The sequence below is a fragment of the Panthera pardus genome, unplaced genomic scaffold (genome assembly GCF_024362965.1).
Source record: "Panthera pardus isolate Hobbes unplaced genomic scaffold, ASM2436296v1 HiC_scaffold_27, whole genome shotgun sequence".
NCBI lineage: Eukaryota > Metazoa > Chordata > Mammalia > Carnivora > Felidae > Panthera > Panthera pardus.
Window position 1 is genome coordinate 26,697,045 of NW_026526843.1, and position 22,649 is coordinate 26,719,693.

The 22,649-nt window shown below is 42.6% G+C and overlaps 1 protein-coding gene and 1 long non-coding RNA gene across 11 annotated transcripts in view; one reads left to right on the forward strand and one right to left on the reverse strand.

The window, feature by feature from the left end:
- GRIA3 (glutamate ionotropic receptor AMPA type subunit 3) overlaps positions 1-22,649 on the reverse strand; it is a 266,931-nt gene that overhangs the window by 129,313 nt on the left and 114,969 nt on the right. For all 7 annotated transcript variants that reach the window (XR_002073142.2, XM_019421825.2, XM_019421824.2 and 4 more), the window contains one exon: positions 3,857-4,044. Coding sequence is in view for 6 of the 7 variants with exons in the window: in XM_019421825.2 (XP_019277370.1) it covers positions 3,857-4,044 (188 nt within the window). In the remaining variant the exon portion in view is untranslated. The remainder of the gene's footprint in view (positions 1-3,856; positions 4,045-22,649) is intronic.
- LOC109250727 (uncharacterized) overlaps positions 1-22,649 on the forward strand; it is a 160,365-nt gene that overhangs the window by 121,087 nt on the left and 16,629 nt on the right. The window lies entirely within an intron of this gene.

Genomic DNA, 22,649 nt, shown 5'->3' on the forward strand with positions numbered 1-22,649 from the left:
TAGATGTCCAACAGAGCCGTATCGGTTTATGGAACCTGACTTTCAAAAGCAGTCCACAGGTATATGCTACTGGGAAGAAGGATCTACTCCATCATGGATAAGTAAGTCCATTAGAGACAACCTTTTCTTGTTTTTTTTTTTTTAATTTAATGTTTTTATTTATATTTGAGAGAAACAGAGACAGTGTGTGAGTGAGGGAGGGGCAGAGAGAGGGAGACACAGAATCCGAAGCAGGCTCCAGGCTCTGAGCCGTCAGCACAGAGCCCCCCGCGGGGCTCAAACCCACAGACTGTGAGATCATGACCTGAGCCAAAGTTGGATGCTTAACTGCCTGAGCCACCCAGGCACCCCAGAGAGGCAACCTTTTCAAAAGTGAGTGTTTAGACTGGTCATTGCATTAAGACAGCTGTCCACCCATGGGGAGGGCCTGATGGACACAATCCGGTTTTGGGAATGCCACGTCAGGTCAGATCAGTGGTTGATTTATCCTAGTACACCGAAATCTCCCTGTTTAGATTCACAATCTACAGTTTCTAAATATTCTCTATGAACCCTGACAATCTTTCATGGCTTCATTTGTTTCTAGCTCTTGTTCTATGTGAATTCTTAGAGCTATAAATTTGGAATACTTTCCTTATAGTTCAACTGTTCAGGAGAGATATTAAAGACAGATTAGTACCTAATTGAGTCTTTTTTTTTTTTTTGCTGCTGCAGTCTGAAAGTTTGAAAGAGTTCAAAAAAGAGCTTTGGAAAGAAATGTTACAAGAATTTTTATTCACCCTGTAAGTGAACATTCACAGGGAAAATTAGAACCTATATCATGAAATGGGGAGGTTATGCTATATAACACTGTGTTGAAGACCTGTTTATATTTGAAAGTTGTACCATATTGAGGATTTTCCAGTCACACCCATGGGATATAGAGTATAATATGAAGTTTATGCCCAAATCAAATCTGTAGGGAATAGTGTTACAGCGATGTAACAGGCGCTTCGACCACACATAGTGGCATGAAGTATCATTTTATGGGAGAAATAGAAGTTTCCTTTCATGAGGGACACCTGGGTGGCTCAGTCGGTTAAGCATCCGACTCTTGCTTTCGGCTCAGGTCATGATCTCATGGTCATGAGACTGAGCCCCGTGTCGGGCTCTGTGCTGACAGCGTGGAGCCTGCTTGGGATTCTCGCCCTCTCTCTTTGCTCTGCCCCCGCTTCTGTACTCTCTCCCTCTCTCTCTCTCTCTCTGAAAATAAATAAATATAGATGAAAAAAGTTTCCTTTTATGAGAATAACCTCAAAGTTGAAGACACCTTTGGGGGATAGGGGCATCTTTTCTAAGAACTTAATACAAAGTGAATTATAAATGCTATCATCTAGCCAGGATCTGTATACGTGAATTATGAGAAGTTTGTCGAAAGAATGGTTAGAAACCAATGAGAAAAGCGACATCTCTCTATTTTAGCATTTAATTCATTTTTACTATGTTTCCTCTAAAGAAATATCATGTTGCATTCGTTGCTTAATGTAAATAATTTGCTCAATGCGAAATCTATCTTCACATAAAAAATAAATTATGGCAAATTCATGATATCATCAGAAAGAGGCTTGAGCCGAGAGCCACCATCTTAAACCTTTGCAGAAACGTGTGCTCTGATAATCTTATCATGTGGCTGCCGGCACTCGTTTTGCCTCTTCGTGGAAGCATAGCAAAATCACAACAGAAGTGACTTAAATGTGCTTGTGCGATATTCATGCATTCATCCGTCCATCCGTCCATCCACCTATCCGTCCAGCACTGTATGCCGGGTACTCTACCGGACACTGGAGACACGACTGTGAACAAGACAAACATGGCCCCTACCTCATAGTACTTAGGGCCTCATAGAAATCCCTTAAATGGCAGGAAAACGATCATGAGTTGACGGTTCTATAACGAGTCTTTGAAAGAGGGGGGGATAATAAGTGAAAGGAGCTCTTTAGCCTTACCTGGCTACTGCCAAAACGTTTCTTTGAACAATGTTCCCTAAAAAATTGTACAGGAAGCATTTTGAGGGATACTGTGGATGTGCAGACCGAGGAAAGGAAGATAGAAAGTGATGCATGAAAAGAGAGAATGGGGTTTTTCAATAATGTTGGTGTAGTTTGCAGTACTAACGACTATTATTTTCTATGGCAGTGTATGTCTTTTGAAGCAATTATACCAACCATGTGAGGTAGAGCAAATTTTATTGTCCCCATTATGGAGATGAGAAAACTGAGGCATTGGTATTTTAATTGCCCAAGATCCCCAGAGCTACATAAAATTCGGAGTTCACCCACTGAGTTTTCTATGGCATCGTGCCGAAGAATCCCAGACTCCAGGGTAAGATTCTGTAAAACCCAGAAGACTTCATGGAATGCAAGATATTCAAGAAGCCAAAGTTCCTAATACAACAGAAGGAAAACAAAGTACAACCAGGGGGATGTTCCTGTGCTTTAGGCTATTAAGTAGGTCACCCACTAAAAGGCTATTTTGGTATAAATTTTAGAGGGCGTGTAGTGCATACACCAACATCACTGACCTGATTCTTTGCTTTCAAGATCTAAGAAAATCAAAGGCTTTTTTTTTTTTTTTTTGAAGGGAGGGGTGGATCATTTGGGTAGCTCAAGAGAATGTTAGTTGGGAAATCTGATTTAGCCAGGCTATGCTCTAGATTTCCTGTGAGCTGTGATTCACTAGAGGTGATGCCGTTCTTAGGAAGGGGACAGCTTTGTGGCTTTGTATCTCTACGATGCAGGGTCAGCGATTTCTCTCTTCCTTCCTCTCTTTCTTTCTCCCTCTCTCCCTCCCTTTCTCCCTCCTTCTTTCCCCTCCTCTTCCCTTCCCTATTTTTTTTTTTTTGCCTTCTCTTCTTATGGGGGCATATCTGACAAATTGTTAATATTTAATTTGCTATAAAACTGCTTTCCCAGGCGATGGCTGCTCACTCTAATTTCAATCTCCGAAGCTATTTTGGCCCCCAGGTACGCTGGGATCGAATTAGAATGGAAATGTTTCCCCTACAGTTTTGTTTATGGCAACATAGGCACTTTGTTATTAACTGGAAAATTGAGACTTCCGAGGAAAATAATACACTTACATCACGTTTCACTTGGACTCTTTACTCCAAACAGGGTATCCATCTGGCTTACGGTGAAACATTTCTTCTAATATGTTTTAGTCTTAAGTTCAAATACCCGAGCTTTGTCGCTTTGTCACGTATGCATTTTGGCCCACTGAGTGGTATTTTCCCCTCAGTCTAAGTCTTGTTCAACTCGTTCACATTTTAAAAACCATAAACACTTTCCCCCCCTCTCACGTGCCGTCCTACTTCCACAACGGTCTACACATTCTCTCTGCCTCTCTCTGGAACCAGAGGGATATTCTGCAAAAAATATCCACAAATTCGAACCCAGGGAATGCTGTCTTGACAATCTGCAACTAGGCCCCTGAAACAAAACCCTACCCTTCTGCCCTGCCTAATCCCTTGTCCGTCCCCTGCAGGGAGGAAGGCATGGAAAAAGAAGGGGATTACTTTGAAGCAGTCAGCTGTCCATGAAACAGAGGTGTAGAAGGGTGTGTTTATCTGATAGGTAGCATTAAATTGCAGAGACTTCCAGATTAATCATGGTATGCAATTTTCAACAGCTTAGATTTGCTTTTCTTTTCTTTTTTTCCCCCTGCAGCCACTGGGGAGGAAAAAAAGAGATTAGAGAGACTATCAAAAACTGTTGGCAAATCTAGTCCGTTGGCTACTTAATTTATTAGCAGAGACGGGAACTGCCTGAGGTTGATGATTTAACATGTCGGCTGGGGGTGGAATAAATCTCCAACGTACCTGTTCCAAAATTGTGTTAATCCTTTCGACTTCACAGTCAATCAAGTATCGCTTTTCCTGCCTCCTGTCCATTTCTTCAATGATGCGCCTGAATTCTTGGACGTCCTTTATGTTTCCCACAGACCTTGCTGTCACTTGCCAGTTGTTTTGCACGGCTGCTTCCATGATCGCTTGGAGAATGGAAAATCCTGAAAGAAGGAAGAACAGTTACGATGATGTTTTTCTTTTTTAAAAATCTTCCTGTAGGTATTAAAGGTTCTACTGAGTTTCTATTACAGTCCATTGGGTCCCTTTGAATCATATCCACTGTGGAAAGCAGGCTTACTCATAATCCCAGCTTTACCCATCCACACAGTCGGCATGTCTGTCTTGCTTTAAAAGAAGAATCTAGGGGCGCCTGGGTGGCTCAGTCGGTTAAGTGTCCGCGGTCAGCTCAGGTCATGATCTCACAGCTCGTGAGTTTGAGCCCCAGGTCGGGCTCTGTGCTGACCGCTCAGAGCCTGGAGCCTGCTTTGGATTCTGTGTCTGCCTCTCTCTCTGCCCCTCCCCCACTTGCACTCTGTCTCTCTTTCTCTCTCAAAAATAAATAAACATTAAAAAATTAAAAAAAAAAAAAGAAGATTCTACAACTTGTGGGCACCAGGCTGGGCGTTTATCAAGGCCAGACTTGAGCAGTCACAGCTGAATTATAGTACCTAACTGTTTTTATTGACGTGCATGATCACACTATCTGTGGCTTGAATGCCAAAGCTTTTTCCTTGTTTCTGGCCTCAGTGTTTCCTGTTGCAGCTCATGTCTTTCATCTTCCACTAAACATTCTTTGGAATGAGAAATAGCTTCAGTAGGGGGGCGCCTGGGCGGCTCAGTCGGTTAAGCATCCAACTCTTGATTTTGGCTCAGGTCATGATCTCACGGTTTGTGTTAATGAGCCCTGCATTGGGTTCTGACCTGATAGCACAGGGCCTGCTTGGGATTCGCTCTCTGCCCCTCCCCTGCTCATGTTCTCTCTCTCTTTTTCTCTCTCTCGAAAATAAACAAACTTACAAAAAAAGAAATAGCTTCGGTAGAGATAGAACCTTATTATAATATGGCTGATTCCTACATGGATATCACTATCCAACAAGATAAATTATGTCTCTCGAGTAAAATAACTCTAAGAAAACCTGACAAAGACAGTCTATAACAAAGATATCATACTGGTCCTTTGATCACAGTTTTATGAAAAAGTTCAATCATGTTAAGTCTTCCTGAGTTCTTCCCCTTCCTTAATGAAATTTGCCAGGGATTCTTGGTTCCTTTTTAGTTAATTTACATCTGACAGCTATTACTCCTAACACCCTGGATCTAGGCTGAATGGGAAAGACGGAAAAGATGTGATGCTAAGTTCTGGGTAACCCTGTAGGAGGTAGCGTTTGAGAAGTTGGGAGGAGCAGTGTATCTTAAAGTGGGAGCCACAGAACAGCACAGGGTTTTCCATGTTCTGGTCTTTTAGAGAACCGACATCTCTAACACGATATCATGACTTTATTTTTGCTTCTGGGAGGAATTCATAATCTGAGTGTAATTTCGTCAAGTACAGACATCATTTTACTTGGATATGGTCAAAAGCAGCTCCCTTATTCCCATAAATTTAAATTGTTTTCCATTTCTATTTAGGTGATAACTAACAGAAATGGGTAATGGGAATGGTTTGCAAAGCCAGAACGATCTATGGCATGGCAATTTGGCCACTGGCGCAGTAGAGAACGGAAGATCTCGGTGCCCTTTGAACACATTCCAGGGCTTGTCCGATAGTGTAAGCAAGCTACGGTTGGGAATCTTCGTCACTGCACCAGAGAAAATGGTATTGACATTTGGAGAGCACGCTTCAGGGAGATGGCAGCAGTGACTCAGCCGGTCATTATGACTCCTTTGTGTGCTGGGTGTATGCAGGAAGAAGATCACAAATGAGACCCAAGCACTTGGTAATTTCCAAATGAGCAATTTCAGCACAGGAGCTCAAAATTACAGATCAGAGTAAATTACCATTGCTTTAAATGTTAATTCTTACTCTTTTTAAACCAACCACGCATATTTATTTCTCAGATTTACATTTTCGTGTGGGTTTTCTGTGTGCTCTCCGCTTCAGTGGGAGTTGAGGGCACATGGCGGGCCAAGGCATGGGATTAAGAAATAAACAGGAAGAAGGAGATGAAAGTATTTGAAAATCTTTCTTAAGCACTGTACAATCAGGTCTCATTATTTTGAATCCTACTAATTAAGAATTTATGAAATTTGGCAAGGACTAGGTTGAATTTTACTTCTGTACGATTTACGAAGAAAGTATTGGCTAAATAATTAATAATGGAAAGGAAATTACATCAGGAAGTCTCTGATATGTTTAAACTTTTTCAAAGACCCTTTAGCAAAAGACAAGGAATTTCTGTGTATTGAGTCAAAATCTACATTCTTAAAATTTCTATTGGCTGATCCTATTCGGCCACTTGGGGTGACACAGATAGGTTTAGTCCCTTTTCCATGTGACGGTCCACATTTATTAAAGACAATTAACACATCTCCCCTTACTTTTCTTTTCTTCAGGCTGAAGATGTCCCAATCCGACAGCATTTACTTTTATGACATGATGATAGGTTCCCTTCCTGTTGCGTCTCTCTCTCTTATGGATATTTGTCAATATTTTATTGATCCTGTTAAATCAGATGTGATCTGACCAGTGTGGATGACAATGGGATTATTGGCCGCTCTGATATGGGCTGCTATTTTAGCAGCCTAGGATGGCTAATATTTGTAAATAGCCACATTATATCGTTCATTGATATCAAGCTGGGATTCAACTAAAGCATGTCCCTTCTCTCCATAATGACTGCTACGTAATGACTCAGCATCCAGGCCTCAACATTCACTCCACTGCGACCTGCTTTGATCTCCCTTTCTTTAATCCCTCACCTCATACCAGTCTGTACTTCTCCCCTATGTTCACATTCACTCAAATCTGGAAGATGGTTTTGCACCTTTAGTCAGTATTCTCATTGTTACCTGCTCAAGGCAAATAGACCTGTATGTCTCATTTGCCCCTACCTATAGACCTTTGTGAATGATTCTCTTCCCCCATGAAGCTTCCCTTACTGACTTCTCATTCATTTCTCCAGAGAGGAGTAGACCGGAATGCGAGGGTAATCAGTTACAAACAATAAAGAAGCCGACTGGAAGAACTGTATGACCGATGTTTAAAAATTCCAAATAAAACTGGATAAATTATAGTACAGATACCCGGAATGCTATGCTGCTGTCCAATCTCTATATGATAAAAGATTTATGCAATATTTTTTTCATATAGAAAAAAGCTGAAAATAGCACTTAGAGTGTAATTCTTTTTTTTATTAAAAAAAACCCAGGGGTGCCTGGGTGCCTCAGTTGGTTGAGCGTCCGACTTTGGCTCAGGTCACGATCTCGCGGTCGACGAGTTTGAGACCCGCGTCGGGCTCTGTGCTGATGGCTCAGGGCCTGGAACCTGCTTTGGATTCTGTGTCTCCCTCTCTCTCTGCTCCTCCCCTGCTCATGCTCTGTCTCCCTCTGTCTCAAAAATAATATAACCATTAAGAGTTTTTTTAAAAAACCCATATATTTGTATACGTATAGAAAGAAATGCGAAGAATTGGCAATAGTTATCGCTGAGGTATAGGATTACAGAGAACCTCTGCATGAACGGCCACTTGTTTGTGTTAATGTTCAACTGTTTCACAAGAAGCAGTATTATTTTCAGTAAGTACAAAAACAATAAAGATTAAAAAATATGACTCAACGCTGTCCTCTCAGAGCATAAGCTCCTGGAAGACGCAGATGACAGTCGAGTGTAGCTCTGCACGCGGTCCACTGCCACAAATAAGAGGCCTCTTAATAAACACCGATTTTATAGATCTTTTTATACTTTTGTTCTTTGAATCATGTGAGTGTCTTACCTACTCAAAAATTAAATAGAGAAAGCCACTGATTTTTTAATGAGCTGGAGGCCGGGGCCTCCTGGGCTATGAGCCTCGCTCCCGTTTTCTGAGGAAGTCAGAACCGTGGCGTCACACTGCAGAATCTTCTACCGTCGCAGAGTTTCCCCGTGTCAGCTCGAGCATGTGGCTGTGTACCGGAGAGCCCTGGGGGACGGTGCTCACCTCAGTTCCGTACGCGTCCGTGAGTAATCCCCCCAAAAAGCTTTTATTTGTTTTTGTACCTAATTTATTATAGTTTGGCTGTTCCCTGTTGCAGCTGCCCAAAGAGAGTAGCTATGAGTTTGAGGGAGAAAAAAAAAAAGAAAGAAAGAAAAGAGAAGTCTGTCTCTGGAGGCAGAGCAAAAGCAGGCGTTGGTGCTTGTAGGAGGTGAGGCGCTTAACAAAGCCTTGGCTTTGTAAAAATAAGCCTGCTGTTTTAGCAGCTTTAGAATTGTCCTCCACTCTGTGTGAGCTTTCGCAAGCCCAACTTTGTTAATACTGAAAGCGACTTTCGTTTGAGCAGCAAATTCTCTCGATTCCAGACCACTGTTGCTGTCCCCCTTCTTTCTCTTCCTCATTTGTAAAGACTAGGCGTGACCACATAGGTGACTGGGCGAATGCTGGGTTGTCATCTGAGTTCAACCAGGAAAATGTAGGAGCATGACAGCAGAGGGGAGGCAAGGTGATGGTGGATGGAGAACCGGGCCACGGCTAATGACAACCCAATCCTGGTTGTTGGGCTATTCTTGCTAAACAAGGAAGCCACTGTGGTAAAGGCTAGTGGGGCTGCTGTGCTGTACCACCCAGATCCCCCTTCAGCACCAAAGGGCCTATTCCTTTAGTTTCTGGGAAGGTTGTTGGCTGAGGAGAGCTTCCCGGCTTCAGGTCCTGCTCCCTCCGCAGAGCGGCCTGCATCCAATGACTGCTCATTACAGGATATAAAGGCACAACCCCTTTAACCCAAATGGGATAACGCTCAAGGGCCATACCAACTTCAGAGCTCCCTGAAGGGTAGGCTGAGGCCTTGTTAGGACTGCACTACCACCCATCTCCTCCTTCTGCTCAACCCTGCTTCCTCCTTTTTCTCCCCCCCCCCCACCAGTGTCAGTAGTGAAGCCACACCCCAAGAAACTTTAGCATGCTGATCTCCACCTCAGAATCTGCTCCCAGGGATTCAGTCTGAGACTATTGGATTGATCTCATGACAGGGGGGCAGAGACACGAGTCTCTCAAATCTACAATTGTCAAAATCATTTTCACAGGGGGAAAGAAGGTCAGGATTTTGTTCACTATACAAATGAAATGAAACACTGCTCCACGCCGAACAAATTTGGTACTTGATCTAAAAACAGAAGAATGACAAACTTGCCTGTCCTGTGTCCCATTCTCTCAGCATTCTGTCCTTTTCCAGGCGCCAGTGTAAGAACAGCTCGTGGCTTAATCTCTTACCCCTCCAGCTAACGCAGCTGCATTTTAGCAGTGGCCTTCACACAAGCAAATTTGGAAGGAAAGGAAAAGGACTGTTGAGCATCACCTTGGGGGCTGCCCATTCCATGAGGTCATTCGAATGATGACTCTGAAAGGTGGTGATGTGCTTAGTGGGCTTCAGACTGTGACATTTAACACACGAATAGCTGGTAGCTGGTGGGTATCTTAGAGGCCAGTGGGGAATGGTGTCAGGTCCATCCTGCCTATGTTACCTAACTGAATTCAGCTGAGGAAAGTGTTACTCTGTTTTTCTGCATCTTTTCTTACCTCTGTGGCTCTCCACTCTGGCCGCACATTACAATCACCTTGGGAGCTTTACAAAATGGCTGTCCAAGCTTCACCCTGGACCGATTAAATCACAAGTGGTTCCTGGGCTTTATTTTATTTTAAATTCCCTGGGTGATTCTCACATACAGCCAGGGTTGAGAGCCGTTGACCTATTCTAATAGCGACCCAACACAATGAGGAATGTGGAAGTGGGTTTCTTTTCTCAGGTGTCCTTCATGACTGGAAGAAAGGTTCTGGGTGAGAAAAGTATGATCCAAGAAGGGATATTACCATCCAGAAACAAGCAACCAAAGGCACAGAGTCAAGAGGGGAAGACTCAGGCCAGGGTTACGAATCGCATCTTCCTGTGGTAAATGAGGAATCTGCGAACACTGAGTATGTGGGAAGCAGACCCTAATGTATTCAGAACACTTTACGGATGTTTTTCTTCTTCTGGGGTAGCATCTGGGCTTTTCTTTCTAAGTATAAAATTAATATGTGTTCATTTTGGACATTTGAGAGGACACAACAAATGTAAAAAAAATATATGAGTATGGGTGACTCTTGTTCCTCAGGGATAACCACTGTTAACATCTGATATTTCTTTCTATTTTATTTTATATAAACATACTGCATGCTCTTTTTTTTTTAGTAAAACAGATTGTACTATTTGTGTACTTGTCTTTAAAAAGCTAACATTATAAGGGCGGCTGGGTGGCTCAGTCGGTTAAGTGTCCAACTCTTGATCTTGGCTCAGGTCGTGATTTCTTGGTTCGTGAGATCGAGCCCAGCATCAGGCTCTGCACTGATAGCGCGGGCCAGCTTGGGATTTTCTCTCTCTGCCCCTCCCCCACTCATACTCTCTCCCACCTCTCAAAATAAATAAATAAATAAACTTAAAAAAACTAACATGATATCTTGAACATTGTCTTACGTTAGTCAATGTTTTCAAACATGGCTTTAATGGCTACATAATATTCCATCCCTTAGACATATTTAATTTTATTTAAACATTCTCCAGTATGAAAATTTCGATGGTTTCTTGTCACTCCCTACTACGAATAATGCTGTGATGACAGCATTCATACAGCATCTCTACTTATTTCCAGAGGATAAATGTCTAGAAGTAGGAATATCAGGCCAAACAGTTATGGACATTTTTAAGGCCTTTGATACATATTGCCAAATTGTCATTCAGAAAGGTTGTACCACTTTATGTCCCCATCAGCAGAATATGAGATTACTCGTCTCTCTTCACTTTTGTTAGCATTGAATAATACATGTGCCCATTTGATAAAGGGGTATAAAAAGATTCTCTTTCTTTTTAGCATTTCTTTGACTGTTAGTAAAGTTAATGACTTTTAAAACTTTTTGTGTCCATGTTTATTCCTTATTTTGAGAATTTCCCATTTATTTCCTTTGTTCAGATTCCTACTGTGATATTAATGGCTTTCCTTTTCTTTCTTTTTGTTATTTTTTTAAAGTAGGCTCCATGCCCAACGTGGGGCTCGAACCCACAACCATGAGATAAAGAGTAGCATGCTCTACCAACTGAGCCAGCTAGGTGCCCCAATGGCTTTCTTATTGATTTACAAGAGTCTTAATATATTAATGATAAGTGTCTGTAACATATGTCACATATATTTTAATTCAGTTTATTTGACATGTAATGTTTTCTGTGACACATTTTAATTAACAGAAGTTTAACATTTTATGCAATTAATATTCCTGTACATCAAAAAATTATGTGGGGTGCCTGGGTGGCTCAGTCAGTTAAGCGACCGACTCTTGATTTTGGCTCAAGTCATGATCTCACGGTTTCGTGAGTTCAAGCCCCATGTTGGGCGCTATGTGCTGACTGAGGAGACTGCTTGGGATTCTCTCTCTCTCCCTCTCTCTCTGTCCCTCCCCCGCTCATCTCTTTCCCCTCTCAAAAATAAATAAATAAACTTAAAAAATTATGTGAGATGAAAGGAGGCAAATGAAAATTTCTCTTCTGCTCTTATTCCTGTGCTCACCTGGGCTTTAAACCCGAAACTTAGGTGAACCACTCTCTTCATTTCTTACATCTTTGGTCTCCATGGAATTTCAGATAAAATTATCTTGTATATTGTGGCAAAGTAAGTGAATGGGGGAAGCTACATATGGTACATGAAGGTGGTTTCTGAGATACAAGTGGAGAGCAGAAAAATAGAGGCAGAGGAAAGAGAGAGATGATAAGCCCAATTCAGTTATTTTGAGTTATATTTGGTCATATCTAAGAAATCTGATATTCAAAAATATGAGCTCAACTCCAACACTCCAGGGTATGATTATTCATATTACAAATGTACTTTTCTTTAAAAAGAATTCATGGAAAGATTCCTATAGTACATCTGAATCCACGTTTTGTTGTTTATTGTTGTTTGTTTTTGTTTTAATTTGACTGAAACACATTTGGTGTCCACCAAAATCAATATATTGATTGCCTAAATTTGAGATGCTAATGCAGAAACTCTTCTGTGTATGAGGAGCTCGAGATGGAAAGATCAAGAATCCCTCTGTGTTTGCATATGGATGTCAGTCTGTGGATTTTAGGGAACAGGATAAAAACAAATATTCACCCACGCCCGGCCCAATTTACCCTTAGCGAATTAAGATTTCCCTGAGGTCTTCATTCCTCATAACTGTGTTTGTTTAAGTTTCCCTTTAATTAAAAGCTGACCCTCAGCAAATCTTCTCTTCCTTGCACCTGCATTATTAGGATGGGACCTTAGCTAATTTGGGAGTCTGTGAACAGAAGGTCCCCCTCCTCCCCACGTCTCAGTTCCATATCCCTTTCTTCTTTCCCCATCTAAGTCTTCCCTCACTCCAAATCAAACCCTTTACTCATACTAGACTGCCCATGGCAGATTAAAGCTTAAAGGTGACCCCCTCCACGGAGAATTGGTGTTTTCAATCAGAATCAAAGACTGAACGTAAAGGGGCAAACTCTAATGGAGAAATTGTAGACAATAGTAAGTAGGAGGTATTGTTTGGCCGCCTGAAGGATTCCCGACACTCAAATATCCCAGTCGAGGGGGTAACTACTGACCGACTACTTGTCAAGTTTCGAGTTGGTTCTGACACTGGTGGTGCGTGTAATTCTGCCTTTCCATCTTTCTTTTGTGTCCCGAACTTTGTCTCCCTGCTGGCGAATCACATGGCTCTATTCTCATCATAAGCTGAGAAAGCATGCCCAAATAGATACGTCAGTATTGGGTAAAAGTAAACTTGGTTTGCATTGTCAGCTGAGAGGAAATTTGAAAGACCATCTGGAGTAGATTTGCTTAACGTCTGGAGAAAGCAGAACAGGCAAGCCTTCTGATCCTCAACCACACAAAGTCTGATATAAAAAAAATAATACAGAAACAAAAGCAAAAATTAAAAAAAAAGTGGGAATATATCAAACCAAAAAGCTTCTACACAGTGAAAGAAACCATCATCAAGATGAAAAGGCACCCTACTGAATAGAAAATTTTTGCAAATCATACATCCAACAAGGGATTCGTATCCAAAATATATAAAGAACCCTGACAACTCACCATCAACAAAAATAAACAACCCAATTAAAAAATGAGCAGAGGATCTGAATAGACATGTTTTTCAAAGAAGAAATACAAATGGCCAACAGGCGCATGAAAAGATGTTCAGCATCGACTTGTTAGGGAAATGCAAACTGAAACCTCACCCTCTTAGAATGGCTCAATAAGATATCACCTTGCACCGGTTAGAATGGCTAGTATCAAAAAGACAAGAAATAAGTGTTGGAGTGGATGTGGAGGTAAAGGAACCCTTGTGCACTGTTGGTGGAAATGTAAATTGGTGCAGCCACCAATGGAGATTCCTCAAAAAATTAAAAATAGAAATACCGTATGAGCTAGTCATTCCACTTCTGGATATTTATCTAGAAAATATAAAAAGGCTGATTCAAAAAGATACATGCACTCCTATGGTCACTGCATCATTATTTATAATATCCAAGAAATGGAAACAACCTAAATGTCCATCAGTGGATGAATGGATAAAACATATATATACATATATATATATATATATATATATATACACACACACACACAAAGGCTTCCCTTTGTACACAGTAGTTTATAGCTTACATTGTGGCCTGTGCCTAGGGAGAAGTAAGGTGGATTGACCCAGGTGGGACTTAAGCTCAGAAAATATGTGCTTGCATTCTATTAAGAAAAGATTTCTTATCAGGAGAGTGCTTATCTGGAAACATTCTTTGGCATTCTTAATTTTGAGAAAGCAAGGCTAAGCCAAACCTCTTAACATTTCTGAGCTTTGAGGGTCAGGTATGGGTGCTGGCTACCAGTAATAAGGAAAGGGGGTAGAAAATGAAGGCAGATTTATGTCAAAGATGAAAGGGGTCTGGATGTGATTGCAAAGGACTGAGGCCTATTCTGCCTGCAAGTGCAGAGATTTCTTGATCCTGATACTATTGGAAGGCTGTCAAAGGTAATATTACGGGCAAGCTTTCGCCTAGAGGATACAGAAGGGCTAGAGATACAGTCCTAAGGACAACGGCGAGCATGCTTTTCCCTTGAGGGAAAAAAGTTCCCTTTGACTTAATCCTGTGGTCTAAAAACTGCTTTGGAAACACTGCAAGTGAGGTGTGCAAATTTACAAGGTAAATAAGTATTTTCACATGCCCTCTCATGCTAAAAAGAGAAACACACACATAAAAACATCACGAAGATCAACTCGTTTTGATTAGTTGTTTTCTTTCCATTGAGTTTTTCCAATGGGGATATGACAGTGGATGTAACAGTGTGAAGAAGGGTTACAGGCTAATGTTTCATCTTGTGCAGGCCTTGGGCTCCAGGAAGAGTGGCTGAATCTCGCCTGAACTGTAGAGAAGTTAGGTTGTCTGAGATGGCCAGGATTCTCCTAAGTCTCTTAGCATTCTCAAATATTAGAGCCAGAATTTAGTGACAGCGCCAATCTCTTCCTTGTACGAATAGGAAACTGAAGTCCAGAGGGAGAAAATGGTTTTTCCAGTGGTGGATCCCAACTTGACCATGACCACAACCCTTTTCATGTTTTAACTTTCAATATTAATGTGAAGTGATGTTTCTGTTGTGTTTTTCTGGATAAAGATTCATTTTGGTATTGAGTAAAAGTTAATATTCAACAGGAAGGATGCCTAGGTGGCTGAATTAAGCATCTGACTCTTGATTTTGGTTCAGGTCATGATCTCATGGTTTGTGAGTTCATGCCCCAAATCTGGCTCCATGCTGATTATGTGGAGCTTGCTTGGGATTCTCTCTCTCTCTCTCTCTCTCTCTCTCTCCTCTCCCTCTCTCTCTGTTCCCACTCATGCTATCTCTCTCTATCAAAGTAAGTAAATAAACTTAAAAAAACCCAACAGGAAAATCATTGTGGATATTCCTTGTAACTTTGCCTACAAGACTTCTGTGGCTTCCTTAAAGTCTCTGTTCCTCTTTTCTTCAATGCCTTTGCAGGGGGAAGCCAGAAATTCCACAAGTACGTTTGTGTATTAGAGCATAACTTCCTCCTCAGATCTAGCTGGGTCTCCCTCCCCTTTGGTACTGGGGCCCATTCTAATCTACACAGGCTTTGAAACTCATGGCTTGATTCACCTTGCCTAATCACACCATCCTCATGCAGGCACAGCCATCTCCAGATTCGTCCATCTCTAGTGGTTTACTCTGGCTGCCCCTCAACACCTAGAAAAGCCCCATTTCCATCATATAAACTGCTCATTCATTAAAACTCAGCTCAACACATATCTCATCAAACAGATCACCTGATTGAGACGGCAGGGGAAATCAGGGTTCTAAGCTCTCACACCCATCTACTATTAGCTTGAGAATCTTAGACCACAGACGGTGATGACTATCTCTCAGGGGTTATGGTTGAATGCCACCTTTAAGTCATTGTTGGAATAATAGATATTTTCATATTTTCACGTATAAATATTTTACTCTCATTCCTCAGATTTTATTTCATGTTTAAAATTTTTTTAACGTTTATTCATTTTTGAGAGTCAGAGACAGAGCGTGAGTAGGGGAGGGGCCGAGAGAGGGAGACACAGAATCCGAAGCAGGCTCCAGGCTCCGAGCTGTCAGCACAGAGCCCGACGCGGGGCTCGAACCCAAGAACCGTGAGATCATGACCTGAGCCAAAGTCGGATGCTTAACCGACTGAGCCACTCAGGCACCCTCATTCCTCAGATTTTAAATTGAACTGCTTTTACTTTCCCTGTAAAGTATGGGATAAGAGTATAAATTCACATTTACCGAATGCCTACTTTGGGATGGGCAGTGTGGTAAGCATTTCTATACATTATTACATCTAATCATCCCAACAACGCTAAGCATAGGTAGTTCTTCCCAATTACCAGATGAGATTGGGCCTCGGAGAGGTACGTGTTTACAAATAAATGCACATAGCTAGTAAACTTTGGAGCTGAGACTGACACCCGGGTTTGACTTCTAAGCTCAAACTGTCCTTTCTCTTCATCAGTGGCTGAAATTACTCCAATACGTGCAGTAGTTCAGGGAATATGGAGTCATATGTTGTTTATGTATTTCTCCATGACAGCGAGGGCTTTATTTTATTTTATTTTTTTTCAATATATGAAATCTATTGTCAAACTGGTTTCCATACAACACCCAGTGCTCATCCCAAAAGGTGCCCTCCTCAATACCCATCCCCCACCCTCCCCTCCCTCCCACCCCCCATCAACCCTCAGTTTGTTCTCAGTTTTTAACAGTCGACAGCGAGGGCTTTAGAACCCATTGTTGTATAACTACCTGAAGACACCCTGGAATTTTTCAGGCCCACTAGGCTACTTACTGTGCCATCAACTGTAAGTGAATGCTTAACAGAAACACAGCCGGGGTTCTCTGGATAATGGCATATCGCTCATCAGTTAATCACCACCTTTGGAGTTGAGTTGGAGTTACTAGACTTGGGTGAGTTTTATCATGGCCCTTCTTTCTCACACTGTCTCAGATGCCCCCAGCCTCCAAAGCAGCTGGTTTTTTCCGGACTTCCCTATTTCTGTCAAATCTCCTAGTTAGCAAATCTGAGCGTTATCTTTGGTTCTTCCATTGCCCTGAGCAAACATGAAGTCAAATTAATTCATCCTTTCTGTGTCTTTGCCTTTCTTTACATTCCCATGATGGCCAGCTATTGTGAAGTTATTACTGGTAGTTGCTTGGGCTGTGGCAACAGTCCTTCCCCTTCCAGCCAAGCTGTTCGCTAAGACTGGCTTTAACGTTCTCATTCTTTTGATTGTGGAACAGCCATGCTCATTTTCAAAAATCTTCAAATGTTTTTCTTTGCTCCTAGGATACATTTCAGAGGAGGTATTATACATGTCTCTACTTCCTTGCAATCTAGGATTTTCCTTCTAAGAAAGTCTTGAGAGGTTCATTAAACTGGGTGAACTTGTGGTTGTTCCTTTCCCATTCTGGGACTCAGTTTCTTCAATATTCTATTTTGAGGGGTCCCTTAAGGACTATATAAATAGGTACTGTCAGACAGAATTTGGAGAGTGGATCAAGAACATTCTGTTCTGGGGTGCCTGGGTGGCTCACTCGGTGGAGCATCCAACTCTTGATTTTGGCTCAGGTCATGATCCCGGGTTTGTAAGACCAAGTCCCACATCAAACTCCACACTGAGCGTGGAGCCTGCTTAAGATTCTCTCTCCTTCTGCCCCTCTCCCCTGCTTGTGTTCTCTTTCTCTCAAATAATAATAATAAAAAGGATCATTCTATTTTGCTAATAGGCAAATGCAGGCTAGGACTTAGAGAAAAGGAAAGATAATCTGAAAGAGGGACAGTGAGAAAACATCTTTATAAAAATTTCTGTTCACTTACCCTCATTGTTCCTAATGAGTGTTTCACTTAGAAATGAACACGTTCACTCAAGCTGCGGGTGTGAAGTGAAGAGGTGCAAACAAAGCCAGCCCCACCATTAGGCCCAGCCTCTTGTGCCACAAATGGCACATATTACTAAGAAGGTTGGCTGGCCAACATGGAGGAAAAAGTATAGACCTGTGGACTAGAGGGAGGCTAATTGTCCCTAGCAACCATCAAAGTCATGGCCTTGGCTTCATTTAGCCGGGGGACCTACCAAACTGAGCTAATGAGTCGCAAATGACAAACAACCACATGGCTATGACCGAATTTAGGAGTGCTTCAGCAAGCTAGAATCTGGAAGGCTTACGGAGGGAGAACCCTGAATCACTTACAGTTAAGATGCCGACTCTAGTGATGGACTGCTGGGAAACTGCACTGGCTAGGAATTTATTTGAATAAAATGAATCTAATTAGGAACCATGTAGCTAGTCATCATAATGATTGGGTTAGAGGAGGGACTAGTCAACCATGCCCAAAAAGCTTCTGTGCTCACTGAGGCAAAGTGCTCAGTGACAGAACTTAACAAAATGGCTAAGTGAGTTCCTCTTGGCTGCAAATTTGAGCCCAGTGGCCAGTGTATTAGGTCTCTATGTGTCATTTTGAAGGAGAGGTGGAGTTGTAGGGTCCTATGCGGATGAAAGTATTTATTAAGTCCTCCAGGAGAGGCAAGTAACTGGCATAGGGGGGCAGGGCCAGTGGACAAGAGGAAAACAGTTAATGGTGAATATTTCTTTGGCTTGGAGACCCTACCAGAGCCAGCAATGGGTCAGTCCAGCAAGACCTGTTCCCAAGCGGCTACCGGGGAGTATAGGTTTGGGACCATTTGGGATCCTCAAATAAGCCTACTTTTAAAACCATCTTAAATTTGCCAGTGTGTTTTAAAACATTGCTTGACAAGCCCCTTAGGCCATAAAACATGTTTATATTTTGGATCAAAACCACATAATCACAATGCTCTGGAATCTTCTTAGGGAAATCTTCCCATCTGCAGTGTTTAGCTCTGCAAATATCAGTGTAATAGAGCATCCCCTAAACCAAATACAATGTTCTTCAAGGTTTATTTTGAGTAAAGAACCTAATCAGCAGCGATGCTAAAGAGGAAAGGATTCAGGAATTAGTTTAGGAAAGAAACAAGGCAGTGAATTTCTCCAGCAAATTTATGTTTTGACAACTCCAGGAGTTATACACCTTGTGCTTTAGAGGAGAAGTGGGCTTGCTCTGTCCAGCCCAGTATCAATGAAGTAATGACATCTGGGGCCTCCTCAAGGGGTACATTGCTCTCCACTGAGGAACTAAATGGTGCAAAAGGCATATTTCCCATAAACTCGAAGCTGTGGCAACTGCCCAGCTTAGCGGGCCCCACTTGGAGAGAAGATTGTTTTTTTCAGCATGAAATAAATGGATTGTGCCTTGGATGATGTAGCTGCTTCCGTTGTCTTAGCCACTGATGCAGATCACAGCATGAGTGATGTGGCAGCAGCAGCCATCCGGAGCCACTGTGAAAGGAGATGCAATAAATGGAGTGGTTGGACCCAAAATGAGTTTGGCCTGCATGATTGGCTTCAGGAAGCAGGGCAGGTGCCCAGAAAGGCTTATTCACGTAACCCAGGTCCCAAGAATGATAGCCTATGCCAAGGTCCACATTTGCCACGCCCTCTGCACAGCTCTGGTTACACTAAAGTGTTGTTTTAGCCTTCATATGAAAGGATGCTATCGTGAACTGCCAAGAAGAGAGGTCACTATCTCTTACTCCAAGCGGTGCAGTTGGGTTAAACTCATTCAGAAGATGTTCTATGTTCTCGCTGCGTAAAGTACGGCCCCTAGATCGGCATATCAATGATAGAAGGCCCTAAACATGTTGTACTGACATCTTTGCTACTTAAAGTATGGTTCATGGACCAGTTCTTGGCATCACCGAGGCTGCTTGTTAAAAATGCAGACTCTCGGGCCCCACCTCAGACTTAAATGAATTAGAATCTGCCTTTTGACAAGTCCCCAGGTGATCTGTAAGCACATCAGAATGTAAGAAGCGCTAGTCTGGTCATTATTATATATCTACTGAGAACCTCACTTCGGCTGATTAACACAGATGGGTGATTCAGAAGGAAGGACAGCCTAGGCTTTGGTAGAGGTTATGGGTGGGAAGTGTAGGGCTAGGAGGGGACCAGAGCACGAACTGGCAAAGGCTGGAGGGTGACTCAATTGTTCAACCTAGGCCCAGGACAAGTCTCTTGACATTTATGCCGATGGCTCTATGATATACTGAGTAGCAAGTCAGGGTCTTCATCTACGGGGGATATTTCAAGGTTCCAACCAAGGTAGACCCGGGGAAAATCTTAGCATTACCAGGCTGGAAAGAACTCTTTACTACTCAGTCCAAAATGGGCAGCCTAACCTCATCTATTACTCTGTCATCTTGCCTTTCCCATCAGCCATGGAGGCTCACAACAGGCTGCAGCCAGAGAGCTCTGGGCAGAAAGACTATAGAACACAGTGGCTTCCCTTACAGGCGTGAAGGGCTGCATGTAGGGGAGACCTTGGACTGAGTCGTGTAGTAATGAGGAACAAAAGACCCAGAGGACTATACCCAGGGCTATCTGCCTAGGCAGCACGGAAGCTGTAGATACTTGATGAGGAACTCTCGAAGCCGCTCAGAGGTGAGGTATGGGGAATTAACGCTACTAGACGGAGAACTGCAGCGTTGTTCCCCCTCAGTTGTGTCTCTGTCCTATGTGATAATGCTGCTATTGGATTCCAGTTTAGGAAATGCTCCTGAAGTTTTGCCTCCAGTGGTTGTTGCCAAAGAACAAATGCCATAAATCCCACATCAAATGCCACCCACTTGAAGGCATCCGTTTTTGGTCTCCTTGAACCCACCACAAAGTCCAGGCAACAATACAAAGAGATATGCTACCTACTATGAGCAATCCCCACAGCCCCGATTCCAACTTAGTCAGCCAGTTCTACGGAGCTCGGCAAAATTTGATAGCTGATGGGATGTTTACGTTGATGAAAACTCCAAAAGCAGTCCTAAAGGCATCCAAGGTTGTTTCCAGGGTGAGGATGCTAGGAGGACTTTGTCCTGACTTTGCCTTGATGGCAGCTGCTTGGAGATGAAAGGCTTGTAAATGGTTTCCTGTCCCTAGAGCCCGACAGTCCCCTGTGCCATTTTAATTTAAGCTTTCTGGATTGGAATAGAATGAACGAGCAGGGGAGGTTAATTATCCTAATTAGAAAAGAAGTGAAGTTATGGCCCTTCTAGGTCAGGCATTTGGACAAACCTCCCCCCTGGCTCCGAGCTTTGGGCATTAGCTCCTCACTTGAAAGCCAAAGGACACACAAAGCATCCTCCCCAGCCTTCTGTCAAAGTCCCTGGAGAAAGACACAGGAGAATTCTTTTCAGGAAATGGTGTGTGATCAGCCTGTGTCCCAGGGCCAGAGAGAGGGTTATCTGGAGGTGGCAGATATGTGGGCGCGGCTGGGTGAGCACAGGGGTGCGGGTCCACCCCCAGGCCTCGCAGCTCTGGAGAGCCAAGCAAGCTCAATGTAACTTGCTTGGAGTGTGGTCATCTCAAAAGGTACGCATCTTTCCCCGAGCCTCTTGATATCCTAGCTTCGGTCGGCCAAGGATGTTGGGATCTCTCTGACAGGCAAATTCCTCTGGTACTCTGCTGCTACTTCTTGGATCAGTATTTTGTTGTTGGATTTATTGAGTCCCAAATGCAATACCTCCTCTTGCTCCACTCTCAAGCACCATCTATTCTTTGAATAGAGCAACCCTGCTTCCGATACAGAACATGCTTTAGATGATGTGTGTGAACTTTCTTAGCACAGTGTCTGACACACAGTAGGTGCTCACTAAATGTTAGTTTACTCCTTTCCTTCCTACTAGAGAAGAGCGTGTCTGGTACACAGTCTTAATCGTCACTCGTTCTGTTCTCTGAGCCTTGTACTTGATGTATGATGTGATAGCGATTTGTGATCTGGTGACATAAAGGGAAACATAAAGCCTTAGATACAGCTAGAGTAGTAACTGTATAATATTAAAGATCAAACTGGCCAATTATTCAGACATACTCAACAGATATGTCTAGTGCTTGCCTTTGAATTATCCACATACCCAAGGGATGAATAAAAAAAAAAGACCTTAAGCACCATCTTTCAAAACAGGCCTCAGATTGTTGAATGATCAATTTGTGGGTCTATTACAATTTGCCTTATTCATACAGAATAGTCCAAGAGCATTAACATCAATGACTCCTAACAGAATGATAGAGCAAGTGGAGGTCTCAATAGACCGTTTAATCTACCCAACCCTGCTTCCCCTGGCCTCCCATCTCCAGCCATTCTGTCGACCTGCTGGGTTATTTGCAATAGGGACACGGAATCCAAGGCGTGAATAGTACCGAATAGTGGCTACACTCAAATTCACTGGTAGTTAATTCTAGAATCTTTTTCGTACTTTATAACTGAATATGTGTCCGTATAACTGGATATGGGAATGAATTTAAATACAAAGGCCTGGTGCTATTAGAAATGTGAAACGGCCCCACTTTCTTATGCTTATCTCTTGTGCAGTTTGTACGCATGACTGTCTCCGTGCTCAGCTCCCAGACTTCTACAAAATATTCACCTCTGTAGAACTGCACTCCCCCAAATCTTCCCTAGTGCAGAGGGAGCGGCTGTCAGTCTTGAAGGATGAATGGAAAGTAAACAGAGGACGTTTGATATATTGGGAAGAAAAGTAATGAAGAAAAATGGATGCTAATGGACAAACTCAAGAGCAGTATTGGCATTGAGGATAACCAACTCCTATAATTAGGCATGGGGAATACAGGAGACATGTCTTCTGAAGTCTTGTTTATTTTTTGCTTGGTTCTGTTAGTTCCCAAGTTTTGGCATCGCGCCCCTTAGTAAGTGGAACCAGTCACCCTCCAGCGGTAAACTTTGGGTGGGCGTGGGTTCAAAATCAGATCATCTGGGATAAGCTCAGTTTGAAAGTAAGTTTCTCTTAGACTCCTAGAAGCCTAAGTCCCACGTTTGAGGACTGTGGCTCAGGCAAGCTTCTAGAGCAAGTTCTTCTTATGGGAAGAAGTATCCAGGTACTAGATTTGCCCGAGGGATGA